The sequence below is a fragment of the Melanerpes formicivorus genome, unplaced genomic scaffold, assembly GCF_026170545.1.
Source record: "Melanerpes formicivorus ecotype bairdi unplaced genomic scaffold, bMelFor1.0.p_v2 SCAF_4, whole genome shotgun sequence".
NCBI classification, from domain to species: Eukaryota; Metazoa; Chordata; class Aves; order Piciformes; family Picidae; genus Melanerpes; species Melanerpes formicivorus.
Genome location: NW_027142356.1, coordinates 21,260,229 through 21,282,844, shown reverse-complemented (window position 1 = coordinate 21,282,844; position 22,616 = coordinate 21,260,229). Strand labels below are relative to the sequence as shown.

General features: G+C 37.5%; 1 protein-coding gene across 2 annotated transcripts in view; it reads right to left on the bottom strand.

Moving 5' to 3' along the window:
- The window catches only part of PDGFC (platelet derived growth factor C), a 124,686-nt gene that overhangs the window by 33,941 nt on the left and 68,129 nt on the right, over nucleotides 1-22,616 (bottom strand). For both annotated transcript variants that reach the window (XM_068137211.1, XM_068137212.1), the window contains 2 exons: nucleotides 17,473-17,668; nucleotides 804-984 (listed from right to left, as the gene is read on the bottom strand). In XM_068137211.1, the coding sequence (XP_067993312.1) occupies nucleotides 804-984; nucleotides 17,473-17,668 (377 nt within the window). The remainder of the gene's footprint in view (nucleotides 1-803; nucleotides 985-17,472; nucleotides 17,669-22,616) is intronic.

The following is a 22,616-nucleotide window of genomic DNA, read 5'->3' as shown; positions in this document are numbered from 1 at the left end:
AGTGAATTATGAGGAATTTAAGAAAAATACTGCTTACCTATTCTAGAAGAAGTCAAGTCCTGTTCTGTTCTATTTTAATGTTTCAAAACATTATCTCATCCTTAAAAATCTATAAACATTGGTTTACTATCACAGGCGTTTGATTTGGTGAAAAAGGTAAAAGAAATGTGTTGACAGTGAAAACAGTCATACTGTAGACAATTACTATTGTTTAATACTTGTTATTTACAAGCATTAAGCAACTCTCAAAAAAAGTATAAAGTACAGTTTCCTGGGAAAACACAGTGGAAAATGAATATTATGCATTGTCTCCTTTGTCACTAGAATAAAAGAATCTAAAAGAATAAGAATTTTTCTGGGTTTGAACTAGGTGTAATATTTTTTCCATGTATGTCTAAAAGTAGCTGACTAATAAAATCATTAATTTCTTCAGTTTTCTTTGTAGCTTCCCAATACTCTTTCAGTGTCACACAACTGATTCTTAGGCTGATTTTATTACTTCTCAAAGCTTGCACATTTTTTTTCCTGCAGTGCTGTATTAGGCATGCAAACATCTTATTAAGTTTCCAAGCAAACAATCAAGCCTACAACTTCCCAATTCAAAGCCATCCAAGAAGAACCACAAGAACACTGAGTTAGTTAAAAAACAGAAACAAAGTGTACAATTCTGGAAGACAGATTGCCCATTATTATCATTAGGAAATAAACAGTAATTAATTTTAAGATGTTAACAGATTCTTTTGAGCTACCACTTCAAAGATTTTGTTCTCCTGAAATGTTCCAATCTGAAACATATTACTTACTGGCATAAGAAGTGTATAATGGATGCAGAATCCAGGTTCAGAAGGAAAATACTCATCAGACACAAATCTTATTCTGATCTGGTTTCCCTTGGAGATTTGTCTGCTTGGCACACTACTGGAACCACACCAGCGCCCTAAAACAGTGCCATCACTAGGCTCTTCAACTTCTACAAAGTCATACCTGAGCAGAAAAGAGAACCAAATGTTAATTGATAAATTTTATATAAACTTCCTGAATTCATCAATAAACTGGTTCTGCAGTTTGCAATTTCTTTCTTTCCTTTTTTTTTCACTTTTAATGCTGAAAGTATGGTACCAAAACCAGCCATCCTAAACTTAGCTTCCACGTTGCTACTGGCTTTAAATACAAAATGAAATCATGCAGTAAGGTTAAAAAAATAAAATCAGAGTTAGCATTTTGAAAAGATCTGTGTGTATGGTTTTGTTAGCTCCTTTTATGGTGAGCCATTACAACATGTGGGATCGGGCAGAAAAAAGTCAGGAAAAAAAAAAAAGATTGAAATTGCCTAAGTGTGGCATGGTGATTTGTGCTGTAGTATGGCTAGCAGCGCACTACATGTCACCAGTGGAAGTTCAAGGACTTTTTGGTACGGAAAGCTTGGCCTCTTGTGATAAATAAGCTCCTGAAGGTTAAGGTGACTTAGGGAAACCTGGAAGCACATTTTGAATGTATGTATATGCCAGTGAGAGATTTGTTGAGCAAAGACTCCGACATACTGTTCTGTCAGAAAGAATATGATATTTTGGCATTATTGACAAGAGAGATACAGCTTGGGAGCTTTGAGGGAATGAAACACATCAAATTTCATTTAGTCTCATTGGTTTTTAATGTGTGGTCTGGGGATCTCTGGGGATCTGTGAACAACTTCAAATGTAACCATGAAAGGTAATTAAGAAACGTCAGTCAATTGTCATCAATAAGCTTCAATATGCCTCACAAAGGTCCTCGCTTTCCCTGGAAATGTTTAGGGGGTTCCCAAGTCATAAAAACATTGAAAGCCACTGCTCTAGAAGTTAGGTCTGGTTTCAGTGCTTTAACCTGTTTCATGTCAGCTCCCCAGCTGCCCACTGACAGAATAAACACTAACCATTTCAGCTGGATTTCCCCCGCTGAAGCATGAAACCCTCTGAGCCCCAGCGGCAGCATAGCCTGGCTGTTCGGGAAGGTGAGAGTGTTGTGTAAGCACAGCAAGCACTGGAAGTTCACAGCTGCAGCTTCCCAAGTCATCATTTTACTTTTAAACCACAAGCATAACACACTTCTGAGAAAGTTTCAAGGTTGATGATGTCTTTATATTCTCTAACATGTGCAGTCATACACTAAATACGCCTCATGTAAAATGGCACTGAGTCCATTTTAAGGGTACAAACAGTTCTTCCTCTGATGACAGAAAATACTCTTATTTTAAACACACACACACTCTTCCAAATATGCCTAGCAATACTTCATGTGAAAATTATTACCTCATAAAGATTTTCTACTAAAGCTTTTTCTGGATTTTTTTTTCAGTAAGGCTAATCTTTATAATGATTCCCAGTTCCCTAGTTCAATAGCAGGCAATAAATTCTTGTGTTGCCCATTTGTGCAAGACTGACTTGCACATTTATTATCTGCATTTAAAGAACCAATATTTTTTTCCACTTAATTAAAAATGAATGCAATGAATATGCTCATTAACTGTGTTCAAAATCCATTACTGCCAGCTACCAGAGTTTTAAATCTTTGTTGAACTTATGATACTAATTACTTTATTGCCATCATTTTTTCCCCCAAACACATTAACTGTTTGTACTTTATGATAAGGTATATAACTTACTTCAAAGGAAATGCATACATTGATTTTACTAAGACACCAGGGCTCAACACAGTGATCAAAATGATTTTGAGCACTGATTTGTTTTTATTTTTTTTAGAGATCAGCTCATGATCTTAGTTAACAATATTAAATTATTATCTACTTTTCTGATTTGTAAAAGAGTGAACAAGTTAACCATTACATTTATTGACAAGCTTAAGATGTCAAGGAGGTCAGATACAACATAGGCATTTAGTGCCTCTACAAAACCTGCAGGGTGCTTTCAATTGCACCTTTTGGTCTCCTAACACCTTTGAAGTAAATGGAGAAACTCAAATTCCATGGTTTAAATACTAGACCCTTAAAATAAATGCTAATGATTTCCACTATGAGTACAAGTTGCTACTGGGGAGATTTGGACTGGATGCCAGAAAAAAATTTTCCCCATTAGAACTATTAGACATTGGAATAAAGTCCTAAGGGAAGTGGTAGGTTCTCCTACATTAGACAGTTTCAAGGCCCAGCTTGACACATTTAAACTATATTCTGACCCTGAAAAGTCAGACTGGTGTTCTATGAATTTATCAATCTCTGAATCTGTTAGTTAAAAGCTGTCATACTGGGAAATAACTATTGCAAAATAAACTAAAATTCAGCTTTCTGACATACCTGGCAGATCCGGTTAATTCTGTTTGATGGGGTGTTTCCTCTATATTCATTCCTGTCCTCCTAGATCTTTGCATGTGGTATTTGTAAACATTCTGTCATTTGTAATCAAGTGGTCATCCTGTGTGTTATCAAAGCTACCTTGCTTGAGAAGTTTCTCAGTCACTCTTCCCCTACCTTAATACCATTCTGATTATCAGAGATCCACTTGCTTCCAAGTAATCAATCTGGAAACACTCCTGTTATTATATGGTACTCACTACTAATGGGTGCAGAGTTACCAACATCACTGCTCAAGGCATTTACTAAACCCTATTTCACAAGCTGATCGAATGCAGCTTTCTCATTGCAACATGGTACAGTGCACATGGCATGGTTTATAAAGATTACACCTTTTCTGCAATATTGCCGTCAGGACGCATAGAGGATTTCTGTTCTTCTATGCTCAAGTTTGGTGCTGTAGATAGAAAATCCCATTTTCATAAGAAAATACATGACTACTGGTTTCTTACTACTAAACACAGATACAGGGAGATCTCCCTGCACAATCAGGAAGGGGAATCTGGAAATTCTGTCTACATGAACAGAAGAATGTCCCCCACATTTCACAGAAATCACAAAATGATAGGACATAATTTGCTGGACATGACATTTCTAGACAGTAACTTTGTTCCTGTCAGTTACTGAGGGTGCATGTGCTGCAAGTTCCTGACAAAAAAGTCTTCCATGCAAGTAAAACCACATTGCACATCTCAACTGAAGTCAGAACTTGTGAAAATTAACAAAACCAAATGCTTCAGCATTTACAAGATTGCACTACACAATTGAGTGGCTCCACATCCCAGGGCTAAAGAGTGGCAGGGACTAACAAAGTCATCCAACATTATTTCCTTATCAAGAGGAGCTTGTACTTAAAAATGAAATAAAACTAGGATAAATAACCAAGAATGAAGAAGTTATTTCCCATCTGCAATGGAGTAAAAAGCATTAAAATGCACATTGAACCAAATAAAGAATCCTTTTGTCCTGTTCCGTGTACAAAGGTGAAAACACAATCTTCTACCAATGACTAAAGAAATGCTCTGGCACTGTTATCTATGCTCAGTAGCATTACAGTTTGAAGGGGGAATTTTACCCTAGACCCTAACTGTAAAGACTGAAAATAAATTACCATTGGTTGCAAAAGGAAAATAATGATACGTTCTACATAATTCATTGGATTGCTAATGGGATACAGATCAGAGGAATATACAGTTCTTTCTTTTCCTGTCACTTCTGCTTGCAACTTTCCTCTCTCTCTCTCTCTCCCTCTCTCATTGTGGCCATGCCAGGGGTATCTCTGTTATGACTACTGTGTGAGGTAATGAGGAGGAGGAGGAAGAAAGCGGGGGAGGAGGTGTACAGGTCCCCTGGATCCATCCAGGGGGGTCCTGAGGAGTTTCTGTGTTGTCTATAAATTCTGTGTATATATATATAGAGAGAGAGAGAATACATATATTGTATATTTTGTACATATAGATTGCATTTCATATTCCTAGATTGTTGTTTGTTGTAAATATAGCTTCATTTGCTTCCATGCCAAACTGAGCTACTCTGGCAATTTCATTTTGGGAGACAGTTTCTCCAAATTAACTGGGGGGTAATTTCAACCCACCACAAATACATTATTCAAATGTTACTAAGTAAAATTTATGACAAAGAGGTAGTGCAATCTCCTTTGTTGGGCTGAAAGATGCTTTTTCCTTTAGTCATGATAGCTGCAACACCTTTCATTACACCTGTTACAGAATTCCTCTTCCATATGGCCTTTGTGCCTAAGACAGGATTGAATTCATAATGACAATTGACTGCAAAAGAGCAAGGAAGCAACAAGCCATTCTAACCAGAAAATGTATTTTCCAGGGGAATAGGTTTTCCTCTCTTTTCTGTATTTTCTCTGTGGTTTACACTGTCATTTGCTAAACATAGTCTGACAGATTGTGTACCTTGGCTTACAGTTTTGTGACCCTTTTGTGGCTTCCCTCTGCTTTCAGAATTCCACAAATGAATCAACGAATATAAGAAGCAGAAATTCACAGGGAAAACCACTTTGTAATATGAGTGACTTTGGACTTTTCCATTGGTGCATGGTCAACAAAAATCTAGCAAATTCATTAAAGCAAGCTGCAAAACATAAAATGTAATTTTCTTTCTCCCTTTGATAAAGAACCCATTTAGATTTTTTAACCTTTTCAAAATAGCAGAATAGGAAGTTGGTAACAATCCCTGTAATTTTTTTTGGACAGCATCATGTTTTAAAGTACATGGAATTTCAAGGTTTTCCTGGTGCCAGTACAGCACACCAAAATACCTACCTCAGCTACAGACCAAAAACATTCCAGGTCTCTTGGCAATTCATCAAACTGTTGTTGAATAGAACTTAGTTTGTATTTGGATAGCTTCAATTTTGGAAACATTGGAAATTACTAAAAATTGTCAGCATGGAAACTTTTCTATGCAAAATTTTAACACCATCATCACTACAAAGAAAATTTTTCTCTCCCTCTTCCACCTCTATTTGAAATAACTTTCTGTTTAGCTACTGAAGTATATAAATCTTAACAGTTTTGGTATCCACAATTTGATTTAATTGCCTATTTGTATAGCTAAATCTGTAAGAATACTGGTGACACCTTGCATAGTCTTTACCTCTTAGCTCAGTTTTAAATCACATCTGTAAGTAATCATTCTGCTCTTTGTGAAATAAACACTATCTTTATATGTAGAGGGAAGGAAGGCCAAATGTTTAGCTAACAGAAATTTTTTTCAAAGCTTGTCATCCTCCCTTCCAATAGATTCAGCAGGCTTCTTCCACTCAACCCAGCTCTCCAGTAATGCTCTAATGGGCAGATTCACACTTATTTGAGTGGAAAAGTGAGCACTGGAGCATGACGAAGGCACTCGAGTCCATGATAACTAATGGCAGATCCAATCTGTTTAACTAGCCTTGTTATTCTCCACAGGTCAATATGCTGTACAATCTCCAACAAAACTGCATGACAAGACAAGGGGAAGGCAAAGCTTCTGACACAGGGCAGAGGGACAATGGAACAACATCAAGAATGAAGAAGGCAGAAGCGGAGAGAGTGGCACGCTGGATTAGAGAAGCAAAACCACAGATGGGACAATACATTTGCTAAAAGAGTCTACTGCGTCATTCATTCAATAGGTGGAGAACTTTCTTCTTTTCTATTATGAATACTGCCCTTCTCATTGAGATTACATCAAATTTTCCTCCAAGATCAAGACACAGAGAGCAAAGGCACATCATGTGAGATGGAAATCACAATTACACAAAAATTAAATAATTGGTAATAATGAAACTGCAGGTAATTGTGCACTATTGTTCAATTAATGTAAGAGGAAATCTCATGTTCCACCTCCCTCTGTCCACTAAGGCCAGGTAGTTAAAACACCTACCGCCTGAGTTTGCAAGCTTCATAAGGGCTGTTTAACTAATTCCTTTCAACTGCATTAATTTACACCATACTGGGAAAGACTGGCCTATTCAGTATAGTCCTCCGTTCAGCCCAGTAGATACAGGGTTCATCACAAACCACTAGCAGTGCACATCAGGAAAATTTAGCGATTAATAAAGCAACCTGACAGCAAGGTAGCAGATTAAAAAACTCACATGATACAGAAAGCAAATATCCTAAAGGGAGAGGGCATTCTGGCTGAAATGGTGACCCTGTGGCAGCTCCAGCAAACACTCCACACAGGGTAAAAATTTAGTCAACACTATCGGAAATACTCAACTCAGGCTACTTTGAGTCACAGTGAAGTCAGGATATTGGATCAATGCTGTTTTTTGAAAACTACCTGATATAAAAATTTCAGTGTTTAAAATATTCCCTCTGGATTTCACCTTTGCAATAGGCATTTCCATATAAAGTTACCCAGAGTCATCTACCTCAGTTCCTGAGACTCAGAGGATAAGCAATTCCACCCTAGCAGTCCTCTCCTTTATGAGGATTTTGCATTGCCTTCCACTACAAGAACAAACTCTTCTGGATATCATTATAGATTATGCACAATTTAAAAAAGAGTTACATTCTAAGTTTTCTATCATCCTTAATGTTTTAGCATACAGAGAAAATATGATGGAACAGCAAAGACTTGACATGAAATAAATTTCCATAGCAATACCTGTGATTCTACACACACCGTGTTTTAACTGGAATGAAACAGCATACCCAAGTATAATCCAAATAAATAACTGATGAGGTCAGTTTTTGTACTCAGAAATTTATGTTTAATTATACACAAACTTCATTTCCAGCAACCGACATCACTGACAGTCTGTACAGAAAATGAGCACAAACCCTCCCAGTATCCTGCTAGGTCTTCATTTTCCAGGAAATAAAGATAGTCAAGGTATAAACAGCACATTTCTAACTGCCATCCACCAAATATGGACTGTAGTTTCTGTGTCAACCTATTTTAAATACGTGTATTTTAGAATATGCAGTACTGTATATTAGGAATTGACCTAGGGAAACACAGATTCATTCATAAATGTTAGATGGTTCCCATGGTTCTCTCTACTTAATCTTTCCTCATACTCATTAGTAACAGCCTGAGGCTTCTAACACGACCACACAATTCTCTGTATTTCTACTTGACTATTGAGTATACACATACACACAAAAACCTTTTATTTTAATTTTCTTCCCTTTCATCCACTGTAAGTAACTTTGATCATAAGTATACAACTTCAAGTGAAAGGGAAAACCAAGACAGAATTCAAATTCCCAAATTCTACTCTTCAAACACTTCAACACTTTTCATGAAAAGGATGCACTGGTTGTGCACTGTAGAAATTAACTGGTGAATTACTGCTCTACAGTCTACCATTTCCTGTGGATCTGTATCACATGCAGCTGAACCATAGTTGTTTTGTACAGTAGCTTTCCTTACTTGGTGAACTAGAGTCAAAGCAATACATGTAAAACTAAGAAAGATAAAGAAATACATTTCTTCATCCTTTTCCCACCAAACTCTCCTTTGTATTGAAGTTGACTGTGGTGCCAGTTGATAAACTGAGCATGGCTGAAAAGATATCCTTTGTCTGATGACTAGAAAATTAGCACATAAAACATGTAGGAAATACATTGCCATGACTGGTGTTGAGTCATATTGGTAAAGACTAATTATCCCCATCTTAAGCACAGGAATATCCTGTAGTCTCCAGAAGTAACTTCTGCCTTGTCAGGAGGGAGGGGCACTAACTTTTCCAGAAGAACTGTAAATCAGATACGTTGATAAACATACTTCAGGCTCTAAAACAAAACAATTCTATATTCAGACAATGACTCTGTAATTATTTAAGCACACATTAAACTACTGATACAGATAAAGGATGTAAGTGTTTTCAGTAATACTGCAACCACAGAACTCTGTCCCAGCCTGTAGCTTCTGCTATGAACTAATTTACACTGGTATAAGTTCAATTGATGCATTATTCCAAGTACTTGAATAAGAATGTTGTAGAAAGAGACACTATACTCCTGGAGATCAAAAGCAGAGGTAAGAAGAAAAGACAACAATTTCCCCAAATCCTGCTTTTAAAAGACTGCCTAATTTCTTAGAAGGTACCTACACTGAGTTATCTTCTCTGTAACAAAGAACAGCAGGTATTCCCAATGCCAATTAGGTAGGATAAGTTTGATCTACAAATGGCATGTTAGGAATAGAATAGGGATACAAGGCTAAAAAACACATGAAATTTCATACCAACATTGCTTTTACTGTATATCAAAGAAAGACTAATTTTGGGGAAAACTGGAGAGCTTGGAAGAACATACTAACACATGTGAATCAGCTTAAAAATTATTATCAAGTTGACTTACTTACCTTAGCCTTCGCCTTAAAATATAAAGAACAAGTTTCATGGGGAGTAAGTCTCTGAGAATTTCCATCACTCAGGTTTACGATGGTCTGCTTCCCTTTAAACTACTGATCTACAGACTCTCTTATAGCCACATAAAATATAGTGAGTAAAACGGATTTTTCTGGAAACATTCTTTATCAAGAACTAGAAAACTGATAACATCTACATGAAACATTTTCTTACACTGTTTCACCTCCAATCTGTCTGGTTTTTGTTACTGACTGTACGTGTGGATCACTGATTTCTTTACTATCCTGCACAAGTTCTGAACTGAAATAATAATGCATGTTAAAATAAAATGCTAACAAAATAGGGTATTCTTACTGTGCTGCATACTGGTAGCCCTATTCTTCATAGCTGTTCTTCCCATTCTATCTGCCACCAGCCCTGACTCCCTGCCTCCCCACCAAAGGAATACCCATAACATTTATTACTATGTATTTTCAGTACGACACCACATGGAAATGGCTATCAGAATCCAGTGTCCTGCTGCACTAGACACTAGTTTCCAAAGCAGATTTCCCCTCATGAAAAGACAGCCCATTGTTCCCAGACAGCATACCAGCTCAGTAAGTATCCTACATCACACAGTGCACTGCAGATTTTGGAGAATGAAATGCCTTACCAAAATTTTCCTAGCACTTCTCTGTAAAGCCTGGTATATTTCACCTTGGGAATTACAGTGATCATAACAAATCATATGTTTTCCTACTGTACAGATCAATCTTTTGAACAATGATAAAAGTATTGGAGCTTAGAATTTACATCAACAGCCAAGGTTGTAGAGTATTGTTTCTAATCCACTGTAGAATTTCTGTATGTCTGTTCAAAGTGATCAATGCATCTGCTCCCGTTGTGGTAATGGTTGTAATAAGCAGTGTGAGCAATCTGGCAGTGTAGGCCTAGAGCCTGACATGGTGGTAGGCCGTGCCCAGCATGAGTGCGGAAGTGGCTAGCAGTATAGCAGAATAGTGCTGTGCCTGCACCGTGTAACCAAAGCAGGGCACTGGTAGCCATAAACACAGAGAGTTATCTTGGAATAACAGGACGCACACGTATATCAACAATCCCGCCTGTTAACCAATAATCCATAGTAGTACAGTGTGTGGTCACTCATGAGGGACCAATGAAGCCATGCCAGCAATGTCCCCCAAGTTTATATAAGTTGTAAAGTTTTTCTTAATACGCACTTCTTCTGCACACTTCTTACTAGCCTGCCAGCTCCACTGTCTGCTCTGTACTATGCTTGCTTTATAACGGAACAATGCTGAAGCAATAAAGGAACATACTAGATCATATTGATCAGCCGTATTGATTCCAGTCTCTGTCGTCCATATCCTGTTTCTGGTAAATCCATAATCATGTTTCTACAAGTAGCATTTTAAATATTTATTCTAGTATCCCAAATGGTAATTTTTTCTTTATGCACATTCCTCATATCCTGGAATGTAGTGATGGCTCCAGTCAACTGCATGAAAACTAAAGTTAGAAGTCAGAAAGTACTAAAGTTTATCAAGGTACTAAAACTAATTAACTGGGTTGGAAAAGACCTTTGAGATTATTGAGTCTCCAACCTATCATCTAACACTATCTAATCAACTAAACCATGGCACCAAGCACCTCATCCAGTCTCTTCCTAAATATCTCCAGTGACAGTGACTCTACCACCTCCCTGGGCAGCCCATTCCAATGGCCAATCACTCTTTCTGTGAAGAACTTCTTCCTAACATCCAGCCTAAACTTCCCCTGGTGCAGCTTGAGACTGCGTCCTCTTGTTCTGGTGCTGATTGCCTGGGACAAGAGACCAACCCCCACCTGGCTACCAGTTGAGCAATTTCCCAACAATATTCAAAAGCATATTTTGGAAAAGAACCAACAAATTCCTAAGGAGCATTTTCAGCATGCAAAGCCCCACCCAGGATAGTGGAAGCAGCATCCCTTCCCCTCAATCACCCTCTGATGATGTGGCAGCACTATGCACACAGTCAAGTTTCCTCACTCCTGCCTACCTCAGTGGAGATTTGGGCTCTATAATTATTTAAATTAAAACACCTTTATTTCTTTAGTCCAGTGGTACGTAACTTACAGTGTTAGCTGTTGCACTACTACACAGGATTTACCACTCAAAGACAGACCATTTGTCATGAAGCCCAATATCCTGCTTCAGGACTGGCTAGTAATCGCTACCTGAACACCAAGTGAAAATCCCTACAACGTAACTGAGCCCTTGCATAACACCACATGAAGCAGAAAACATGTGTTCCCAACCCTAGCAGGAGATCAGTTTTCACTTCAACAGTGTAAAGAGCTTCCTCTCACTTCAGTTTACCTAGATACAAGCTAATGGTCATAAAATTATGGAAACCTATTTTTAATCCAGCCACAGCATCTGACTCAAAGGCTAGTCTGAAGCAACACTTTGTAGTAATTGCTGCTGGTTTTACTGGTCTCTCTCTTTCTCATGTTACTGCTAGAAAAGGAAAAGATCTATTTATTTTACCTTATAAAACCCATAGGACACTCCCACATGACCATCTAACTTGTTTTATAATAAGTAATCTTCCTTTTTGTGGTTTCTTGTGCACATACATCTCCTCAGATATCCTGATAATCAGATACAAATGGATTAATATAAATTGCATTACATTTCACTTCTACTTTACCCTAATGAAGCAGCATCAAGTGCAAGACAGGACTGCTACTGATTTGATTGACTGATAGTGTTAGCTGGTAATGCTGTCTAACTACAATTCCATGTGAGCAACATACCTTGTTAAAATGTTGATTATTCACACAAAGAACAACTACAGCATCTAGTGAGAGGGAGAGAGGGAAGGAAGAGGATGAGGGGAGAAAGGGGGGGGGGGGGGGGGGGGGGCGGAAAGGGGCTGTCTGTCCAGGAATAAACCAGTTGGTATGTCTGCTGTTCCTGCTGATAGAACAGGACAAATTTGCTTATAAATCTGATAGTGAGCCCATGGGCTTGACTATACTTGGATTTTCAAAAAACACCAGGGAAGAAGTATGTGCTATGTATAAACTTGTGTAGTTAGACACTACACAGGGTAATTTTAGATTATGTTGCTGGACCTTTAAGGTTTGGTTTGCTCTTGCTGTCGGGATTTAAGAGAGCTGTATCAAAAACTGCAGAAGGTTACAGGGTCTGTCTACATCCCTGAGCTCAGGTGGTGATGGGTCACAGCATGTTTTTATGCCCCTACACAGCAGACATTTACTTCTAATTCGGTAATTGGGCAAGAGCAGGGGAACTCCTTCAAAAACAACTGCTCCCAGAGTATCCTAGACAGAAGCAAAAGCCAAGCAGTGCCACACTCATTTTCAAAGAGCGTAACCTCAGCCTACACCATTAGAAACACAGCCAACTACAGTAACATAAAACAATCTTAGAAGCAATAAATTAGGATTAAGACCATTTACAAAAATATTTTGATACTGTAGACAGTTTATGTTATTCAAACAACTTGCTTGAGAGGACCAGGAAGGAATTTTAAGAAGACTAAAACGTTTTGTAAGTCAATGAGTGTACTCTCTGGTGTGAAACAGGAGTAAGGGATTATGTCACCTGCCCACTCATCAGCCATCACTCTCCTAACACTCATCTGGGCTGTGAAAATAGATTCTAAATTACTTGTGAAATAATGTCCGTTATATTGTCCTCTGGCAACAGTGGATACTGAAAATGAATGCTGGATCTACCTCAAGGAGGGAAAAGTAGGTGGCCAGTAATGCAATAACAGTCCCCAAGTTTGCGCAGAATTTCCTTCTGATCACATCATGCAGCCTATGCTGTCCTCTCACTCAGCTCAGAGAAGCAGTCCATGAGAAGCATTTAAGACTCTCTGACAGTAAGAACAGCCCATAAATTGTTCAGAAAACAATTTTCTTGGGAACTAGACCTCAATAAAGGATTCACTGCTCTCAAAAGCTTAGTATGTTCTTTAAATATACATGAATCTCGCCTCTACAATGCATTAAGGCAAAATAAAAATGCTATTTTTTCTAACCAGGGAGTGTGGTGTGGGCTGGAATGTCACCTTTCTAGAGAAAAATATGCTGACATTATTCTCTGTTGATAATGTAAGGTGCTTCCATGACAAAGCAGAAGCAAAGCAGTTGTCCTCTTTTTTAATGAGGCATTTAGGAGTAGCAGTTACACATCCAGATTTTATTCCATGTGCCAGATGTACAGATTTTACAAGAAAAGAAACTCCACCTGGTCTAAGATACTCATTGTGTCTGGTATTACACAGAAAGGTCTCTTTAGAAAATTACCTAACCATAACCTATCACTGCATAGTATGCATTTGGCACAATTTACATTAAAAAGATAGCTAAGTAAATATTTTCCTTGTTCATAGTCACTGAGTCAAGACGGTGTTTGTATGCTCCTTCTCAATAGATTTTTTTCAGTCTTCTCAGACTGAGGCAAATCAGCTCTTTGGTTTTCACTGTGATGAGTCTCCTAACAATACAATCATTAGGCACATGTAAGAGTGTTGAAGCCAGTTAGGTGGATTATGGTCTCTGCTACAGAACCTTGATGTTCCCTGAATGAAGTGGAACAGTTTTGGAACTGTTCATTCACAACAGATCTTAAGTGAAAAGGGAGGTAGAAAAATCAGTGCATGCCGCTCTCCATTCTAAGAACCCTCAGAGGAAGAACAATCCTGATATTAAGAGTGAAGTGTTTAATTTAAAGTGAAGAAGAAAAAAAAAATTCATAGTACTACTCACACAGATTTTACCCCATGTTAGTACTGACAGCTGCCTTCAGCTTTACTCATTTTTTTCAGTCAAAAGTTCTACATATTGCATATATTAACTAAATAAGTTTTGGGAATTATTTCAAAATAAATACTCCAGTTATACAGCTACATGAACAGCTCATAACTGAAATTATCAGAGGACTGAAGAGCACTGAAATGAGTATAGCTATCCTAATATGAAGATGATGGTCAAAAGGCATCTACTAGTTAACTACAAGTAGGTTTCACATTCTTTTATTCATGTATTTTACCCTTATCGTCTTATCTACAGTAATTGCACTCTGGATTTGTGACACATTTTTCCACGTTTTGTTACATACAATAAAAGCTAGACTGTGATTACCTCAATCACCACGAAGATGAGCAACTAGGGCCATTCTTTTCCTATTGCAGCTTTGTGCTGTAATGTTCCAATGTACAACTCAGAGCACAAAGCTGCCTTTTAAAGGCATCTGCAGAATTCATGTTCTTCCTGGAAGAAAGCTTAACCTGTGTCCTCCTGTCACAGAGGAGTTTATCACAAAGCTGTTACCACTGCATGTTCTCAGGAGATGGAAAACAAAAAATTTGGGCAAGCAACAACTGAGCAAAAATGATGATAGGAGCTGTTAGACACAAAACTCTAACAGCCCCATGATTAAAACAGTGTTGAGGAGCTAGCATCATGAAAACAATGACCTGTCAATATCAGATCAGCAGAAATAGAACTGCCTCTTTGCTTCATCAGAAAGGATGGGCGTACATAATGCAAATCCACTATGTCCGTTAGTTAAAAATTCCCTTACATAAGGAAAATTCACTGCCAGATCTATCATCTGGAACAGTACTGCAAAAAGCATCCAGAAGGCTGCCTCCTTTTTCTTTTTTGGTTGGTTGATTGGTTTGCTGGCAGAATTTTTTATTTATAACCTTTTTCTTTTGCAAGTCACAACTGAATTCAAAGTGTACAAGATTGAAATTACTGCAATATTGCAGGGATTTATATATCTGTATTTCCAACCAAATAACTTAAATCTCTTCTGGGATACATGCATGAGTTTAATTCTCATGTAAAATGAAATTTGTGTTGACTTTGGAAAGGACACACAGTGGGATTTTTAACATCTTACCCACAGTAAGGATTCAGCACAGATGAAGTAGAAATATTAAAAAATATCATTAGCTGTATTTTAAGCAAGGCAGAGATGAACTGCACAAATTTCAATCACACCACAATTGTATAAACAGGACAAAAATAATCTGAAGAAATACAGGAAAAATAATAGAAGTTTATTCTAAAAGTCCAGTAATTTAAACTTTGTCTCCAAAATTTACAGAACATAGGCTTAAGACTACTAAGACTCAGCACAATTAGGACTATGCATATGAATGCTGGATCAGGATGGGTGGCCATAAATATAGAATTAGCTGTAATACAGGATTTACTAAGGCAGAGTATTTGTAAGTTAAATTGAAAGTAAAAACAGAGTGCAAAAGAAGCCATGCAAGATCACTGATTCAAATTCAGGAAAATACCTGGAGACTGGACTGGTACCCTCAATTTATCTGCAAAATGTGATAATAATTCTAGATTAAAAGACCTCACAGAATAGCTTGAAATGTCAGAACTGGCTTTGAAGGAATCCAGGTGTGAAGATCAGCTCAGTCAGATACAGACAAAAACCTGCCACAGCTTCAAGATGTATCCATTCACCACTATCATTGTTTTCCTGTTACAAAACTATGTAAAGCAAAAAAGTCTTATATAGCTGGATATGCTTTTGGTTTTGTTTCTTTTCCAATGTGTCAGCAATATCTGAATTACTACAAGATTTAAAACCTGTTAATTATCTTAATAGACTTCAGTATATTCTCTTATCAGCCCAGTGAGCTGACACTACAGGGTGTTACAGCCAAGAGCAACAACAGAGAATGATCTGGCACTGCACAAAACATTCAGGAGTAGGCAGAGGAACTGAAAATTGTGACAGTGACAACTGTATGTAGCTCATGAGAGCCACTCATACACTAGAGTAGGGAGAGGAAGAGATACTGCTACAAACTGTTGCATAATAAAGTCTCAAGTTACAAGGCTGCAGTTTTCACCTGAGTTTAGTCATAGGTCAGAACTAAAGGATCAAGTCACTGTAAGAAATAAGAAACACAGGACGTTACTTATAAAGAGATATTACTGTGATAACTGATAACTTACTTGGCCTATATAGAATTGTTTTACATAGTTAAATGCTCTATGTTTTAGTTACTTCCTCAATTTGTCAATTATTTATAGGTTCTTCACGAACCAGGTACATTTTCTCTTTCTTTACAGAGTTTATCACTGAATTTTTATTTCATAGGAACCCTAGTGCTATTTTTCTTTTGGTTAAGAATGACAGCAAAACAACTCTTTTTCAGAGGGTCATATCTTCCAAGCCTCAAAAGTCCTCAAAAGTTGCACGTATCAGGAATTCCATTCATAAAACTTCCTGCTATCCCTGTGTAAACACGAATGTGATAAGATTACAACTGAATGAAGATTATGAGGAATGAATTACTATTTCTTAATTTGACCAGTACTTTTTTATTCAGCACATTGTTTGCTTAAAATAAATGTACTCCCATTAAAGTATTATCCTAGTTACACTATTAAAAGTATTTTAACTTGTCTTTTCTTGGCAACTGGATGATTGAGTCACCCTACCTGGATTTTCTTTCACTTGTCATTTCATTCTGCCATATGCAAAGAAAACAAAAAGTATGCTAAGTTTTCATTTAAAGAAAACAATTATTGTGCAATGGGAGTGCACTCATCTGAGCAAACATATGTTTAGATTACTTAGTATTTAATCATATTTGATGTGGCCTTGACAATTAGTACCTTCAGAACTATGAAAGATACCTGCCCATCTGTTATAAGCCTCAGCTCCCAAATTAAGGATAAGTGCAAAAGTAACCTCTAAGAAAATCCAATTTGTATTGAAATTTGATATAACATACAAAAACAATCAAGTGTCAGTTAATTAGAAAAACTGAAAGCAAGAATCAAAAATGTATACAAGCTACTAAAAATTAAAATTTCAAACTAAAAAAAACTGTGTTGTGACCTGAATCCCGCTTCAGATAACTTTCTTACCCAAATTTTCTCTGTAAATATAGGTGTTCATTGCTCTGACATTCTGTCACCAATATTTTCCCAGATGTCAGAAATTTTATTTGAGAGAGAAATTAAGTATTTCATAATTTTGTATCATAATGTATCTGTGATCCAGACACCGAATGCAGAAGGAAATATGGGAGGACCTCAAATCTTTCAAGCATTAAATCCTTCTGTAGCACTGCAGAAGAAAATCATAAACTAATACTTTTGAAGATGAGTTTTATTAATATTGACATGGAAGTGTCACACTTCTGCAAAACTCAAATAACAATTTTGTTCCATCCCTCACATCTCTCTTCTGATTTTCTAAGTTAAAGGAAAAGTAACTTACTTGCAAATGTCATCTTCTGGGTCCTCAAGCCCAAATCTTTCATCAAAAGTAAGTTGTATCCATACATTCTCGTCTACTGCTACTAATCTCCACACTAGTACAATATTGCGTGGGTATGTGTGTGGAAATTTGGGGCTGTGAATACTTCCATTAGTAGTCACAGTAATTATCTTCTCATGCTGAGGGTCCTGCACGCCTATAGTAGAGACAGAAAACAGATATGTCAACATTAATTTCTTTTCCTTTTCCAAAAGTGTTTGTATATTATGCACTGATCAAGACACTTTTGCTTTATTTGCTTATCTTCATCTTGCAAGAAATTGCAGCTTGCAGAATCTATACAGTAACAAAAACCCGAAAATGCTAAATATGACTTCACTAGTTCAAGTGGAGATAACAGAAATGCAACTGCAAACACCTGAATGCAAGAGTGGACTCCACAGAAGCCAAACAGTCCAAGGGACTACATCATACAGTCTTTTGATGGTTTCAGTACTTTGTTATTGGAGATTGCACAGAGATCACACGAGGGTAAAGGGAAAGGTCTGCTTACACCTACCACAAAACTGGCTTAATTTTTTCTCTTGCTAATGTAGATTGCCATATGTTTATTGAGTCCAGTCATAAGGATTTTGATGGCTGCCTCCTTCCTCAGGGCTGTATCAGAACAAAGTTATCTCAATACAGGAATAAAACCAGGACATGCTTGGGAAACTTGGGAAAGTCACCAAGTATAATAAGTTTGGCATTTACTGGCAGCTAATGCCTCAGTCCAGGGCATTCCTCAAAATTCTTCACAGCATTGTTGAGACTAAACGCATGTAAAATTAAATTACTGTTTTACAATGCAGCAGAAAATTAATTAAAAAATAAACAAGCCAAATACACTTGATTTTTAAAGCCCTCAGTAACACTGAAACTACACTCAGTAACACTGAAACTACTGAAGACCTCTTCAGGTTATGAATTCATAACTGCGAGGAGTTTCCAAAATAAAAGGACTCCTTTGGCAAGCAGCAGCTATGCCTGTCAGAGGCCCAACAACTCTCCTCACAGTAACTCAAGAAATCTCATTCTCAACTGCCCCATGTGCATAGGAATTCACATTCAGCTGATGGACCCAGATCACAATGGGTATTCAAACAAATAAAAAAAAAAAAAAGGCACTAACCTGATCTGGATGCATTTTAACATTGTCACATACAATGAGGAGATCAATGAGGAGATCTCCAAACTATAAAATCTAATTCTGTAAGCATGTCAGATGGAAAAACCCTCCCATATGCTATAGCACATGGTTTTTACTATCTTTGGCTTTTACTAAAAATCTGTATGACGTCACACTTGACTAAAAATTCATCAGTAAATCATAGCAATTGCCAGAGTTACTTTGTGATTAAAGATACTAATAAGTAAGCTTGGAGTTTTGTACTGGAGAGTTATTAATATTATTTTTATTTTGGCTATTCAACTCCCTACTTCAGTCAGATCATACATGTTGCAGTCTAAAATGAAAACGTCCGCTGCAAACACACTTCATCACAGCTACATGTCAAGGCTGACAGCTAAATGAATGGAGTGCAGAAAACCAAAAAAGGGCATAGAACACCACTGCTATTTTAAAAGAATCAACTCATATTTAAATGTAATTTAAATCTGACAGACTTTCAATTTCTATTCTGATAGACCTGTGCCTTCTGCTCATGGTATGAAGATGGTAACATTTTAAGTAGAGCTGCTGTTTCTATAAAACTGATGGGAGTGTGGTCTTCCTTTCCAGAACCAGCTCACAGTTGCAGAGAACTGTCTTGTGTACAAATACGAGAGGACAGCATGTGCTAATAAGAAAAAAAGCACACAAAAAAGGCACACACACACAAAAAATATTCCTAATTTGGACACTTCACTGGGATCTTGTTTGCTGAGTCAGAAGCATTTTTCTATATTGCATAGTACATCAGTAAAGAGCTGCTTGTTAAGCACAGCAGCCAACAATAATAAAAATTACTTTCCCAGAGATTAGTAATCAGAATGTTATTTCCAAAGTATGCAAAGGACCACCATTTCAGACAAACATTAAAATGTGGGGTCTGATGACACTACATGCAGTGTTTTGCTTTGTCTTTAAAAGCATACAGAGGATTACATTTCACAACACATTAAGAAAGTGTTTTCTTTTGTATTATCAGGACAATAGCAACAGCACTGCAAGTAAGGATTGCAAACTGCCCAGGCACATCAAATGAGAAGTCAATAAAAAGGGGCAAAGGAAAGAAAAAGAAAGTGGCAATTTAGTGAACAGAAGCTGCAACATATCCAGTACCTTCAACTACTCCATTTGTAAAGGAAAAATATCTATTTACTACAGCACACAACAGTGGTCCAAGAACATATCAGATTCCCACACACATCACTTGATCCATTTCAAATATTTGCTCTAGCACATTGGAACTTCTTCTCTTACAAAAGAATTGTTTTGTATGACTACAAAAGCAAGTACTCGCTGTCACTGGAGAATGAAGTGGCTGTCATCAAATAAGCCACAATATTCCTTTTCATCTCTTCTACACAAACTGTACCTCAAAAGGTAGACTTTTCCTACTGATTTCACGCACTTTCTGAAAATTTCTTCTAAGTATCTGCAGGAGGAACACTGTTACTTGAATGTAAACCAAAATAGTTAACAGTCTTCATTCTTTGTGGAATGATTTTGCAATTCCTGACTTTATTTTAGGGATAAAACTCCAGTTTGCACTTAAAAGTCAAGGTCAGCTGTGTAACTCCAAAGCATACAAACTGCTACTGTTATCTGTCTGCCTTTCTATTCACAACCATCCTCCTCACTCCCCTCCTTCCCAGAAAAAGTAAAAACAGTATTATTACTGGAGACAGCATTGAACAATCCTGAAGTTTATATAAGGACTGAGACAGGCAAGGCAATATCTCAGCCAGGGGGCAACAATAGCATGGAAGGGGAATGGGGACAGGTAAGAATCAAAGCAATCCATTGGCATGTTCAGCAAAAAAATGTTTCTTCAGAAGAGGGGCAACTGAGATCATCTGCAGGAGAAAGCCTGGGAAATGGGGCACAGGGGATGGAAAAATCCCTCTAAGCTGAACCAAGATATTACAAGATTACACTTACTAGGAAAGGACAGCACATTTCATGTAGCCTGAAGTTGAAGGATGAGTTGCCACAGTTATCTTTGATGTGGAAAAGATGCCATCACCAGATTTATATATCTATCAATGGGGAAAGTCTGCCCCTGAAAATTACAAAATTCCAGGCATTCTGAAGCACAGCAGTGCCTAACCCCTCCACCAATGCAGCAGTGCACATGAAAAACCATGGTATCACCAAAGAGATCAGCAGATGCCACTGTAAACTGAAATTAAACCCACCGACTTGACAAGACCATTCCTGCCTACTTCAAAGTAGGTCTCTTTCCCCATGGGCACAACACATTTCACAAAGATCAGCACTGACACTTTTTAAATATAGCAAATACCTCTTTCTTAGTACTTCATCATCACTACATTTCAGTGAGGGTCATGGGTAAAACTCCAAGAAATCACATACATTTCAGGAGACAGACAAGGAGCTGCAGAAAAAGAGAGGAGCATCACAGGTGGAGTAACTGCCTCAGCAATGATTCATTTTCATTTGCTCAAGAGGTCATCAGTATTGGCAAAATAGATCTTTAAAACTTTTTGCTAAACCTACGCTACTTTCACAACAGGACAAGAGTATTACTGATCAGGCACTTTTAGTGGCTATTTGGTTAATTCATTCAACAGCCCTTAACTACAAAAATCAAGTTTTAGGTCTTTAAAACAAACAGACAAAAAAAACCAAATCAAATTCAAACATAAAAAGTTTTAACTGTAAAGATTTAGCAATTAATATTAAAGATTTTTTAAGATATTCAGTAATGTTGCAGTACGTGAGAGTCCTCCTGCTTTAAAACTGCACATGTAGAGCAACTGAGATGTCGTAACATAACTTAGTGTTTCTCCTCTTTCACCTGACTTTCAAGAAGCCCACTTTCAAAAGCAGTCTCTCAAAGCATACAGGGGAACCTCTGTCCTATGCCTCCAGGTAGTTCTTATCTATCATCTGAATGTAACAATCGATGAAAATTACCTCTTTTTAACAGGTACAAAGGAAGAGCTGGAAAAATCATCTGTTAGTGGCAGAAAATTGAAGACCGGTAACGATGCTCAATATTGTTAGGATATAAAATGGGCATCAGCACAAAGCCACTCCAAATCATACAAATGCTGCTTTGAAGGGACTTCTGGAGACCTCCAGTCCCAGTTTTCAATTGAACTACATAACACAGCAGGTTACCCATTTGACTGCTGGCATTTTCTAGGCAATACTCAAACCCTCTCATGGATACTGCCTCAGGATAACCTGTGCCAGTGCCAAAACATCTCCCTAATTAAGGTGTTTTGCCTAACATCCAACCTAAATCTCTCAGGCTGCAATTCATAGCCACAGGGTTTTCTATATTTATTTTTTATAGTCTGTGACCCTACCAGGATGAGCTTAACTTGGTCACCTTTACAACTGCTCTTCAGACAATTGCAGGCCTGCCACTAGACTGTCCCACAGACCTTTTTTTCTGCAGAATAAGCAATCCTCGACTGCCTGCCTGCCACCAACTAGTTGCTGAGACTTCAAATCTGGCAGTCCTGCCAATTTTCAACCTACCTAACAAGTAGTCTGTTCTTTCCAACCATTGTGCCTCAAGCACCACAAGAAATGCTTTTAAAGCACAATGGTTTAGTTTCATCATCAACTTTTCAAGTAGTGAGGAAAAAAAAACTTCATACAGGCTTGCAGTATCTCCTAAGATAGCTTTACAAAGAGGTATGTTTTGTGGCTAGTGAGGAGGGAGAGGCTAAACATTTGAGACACATCTAGCCTTCTGTGCATTTTTCATTTTGAGTCGCTTCTATGCATTGAAATAGCTACTAACTTGACATATTGACATGATCCTTCAGGTATTAGTAATAAATAACACAGAGAGAAGTGCACACACTTCTAGTACGCACACAATGTCAACACGTGACCTGTCAACTAGCACAGCATGAGAAATTCAACTTCTGGCAATAAATATAGTAAATTTATACAGGCA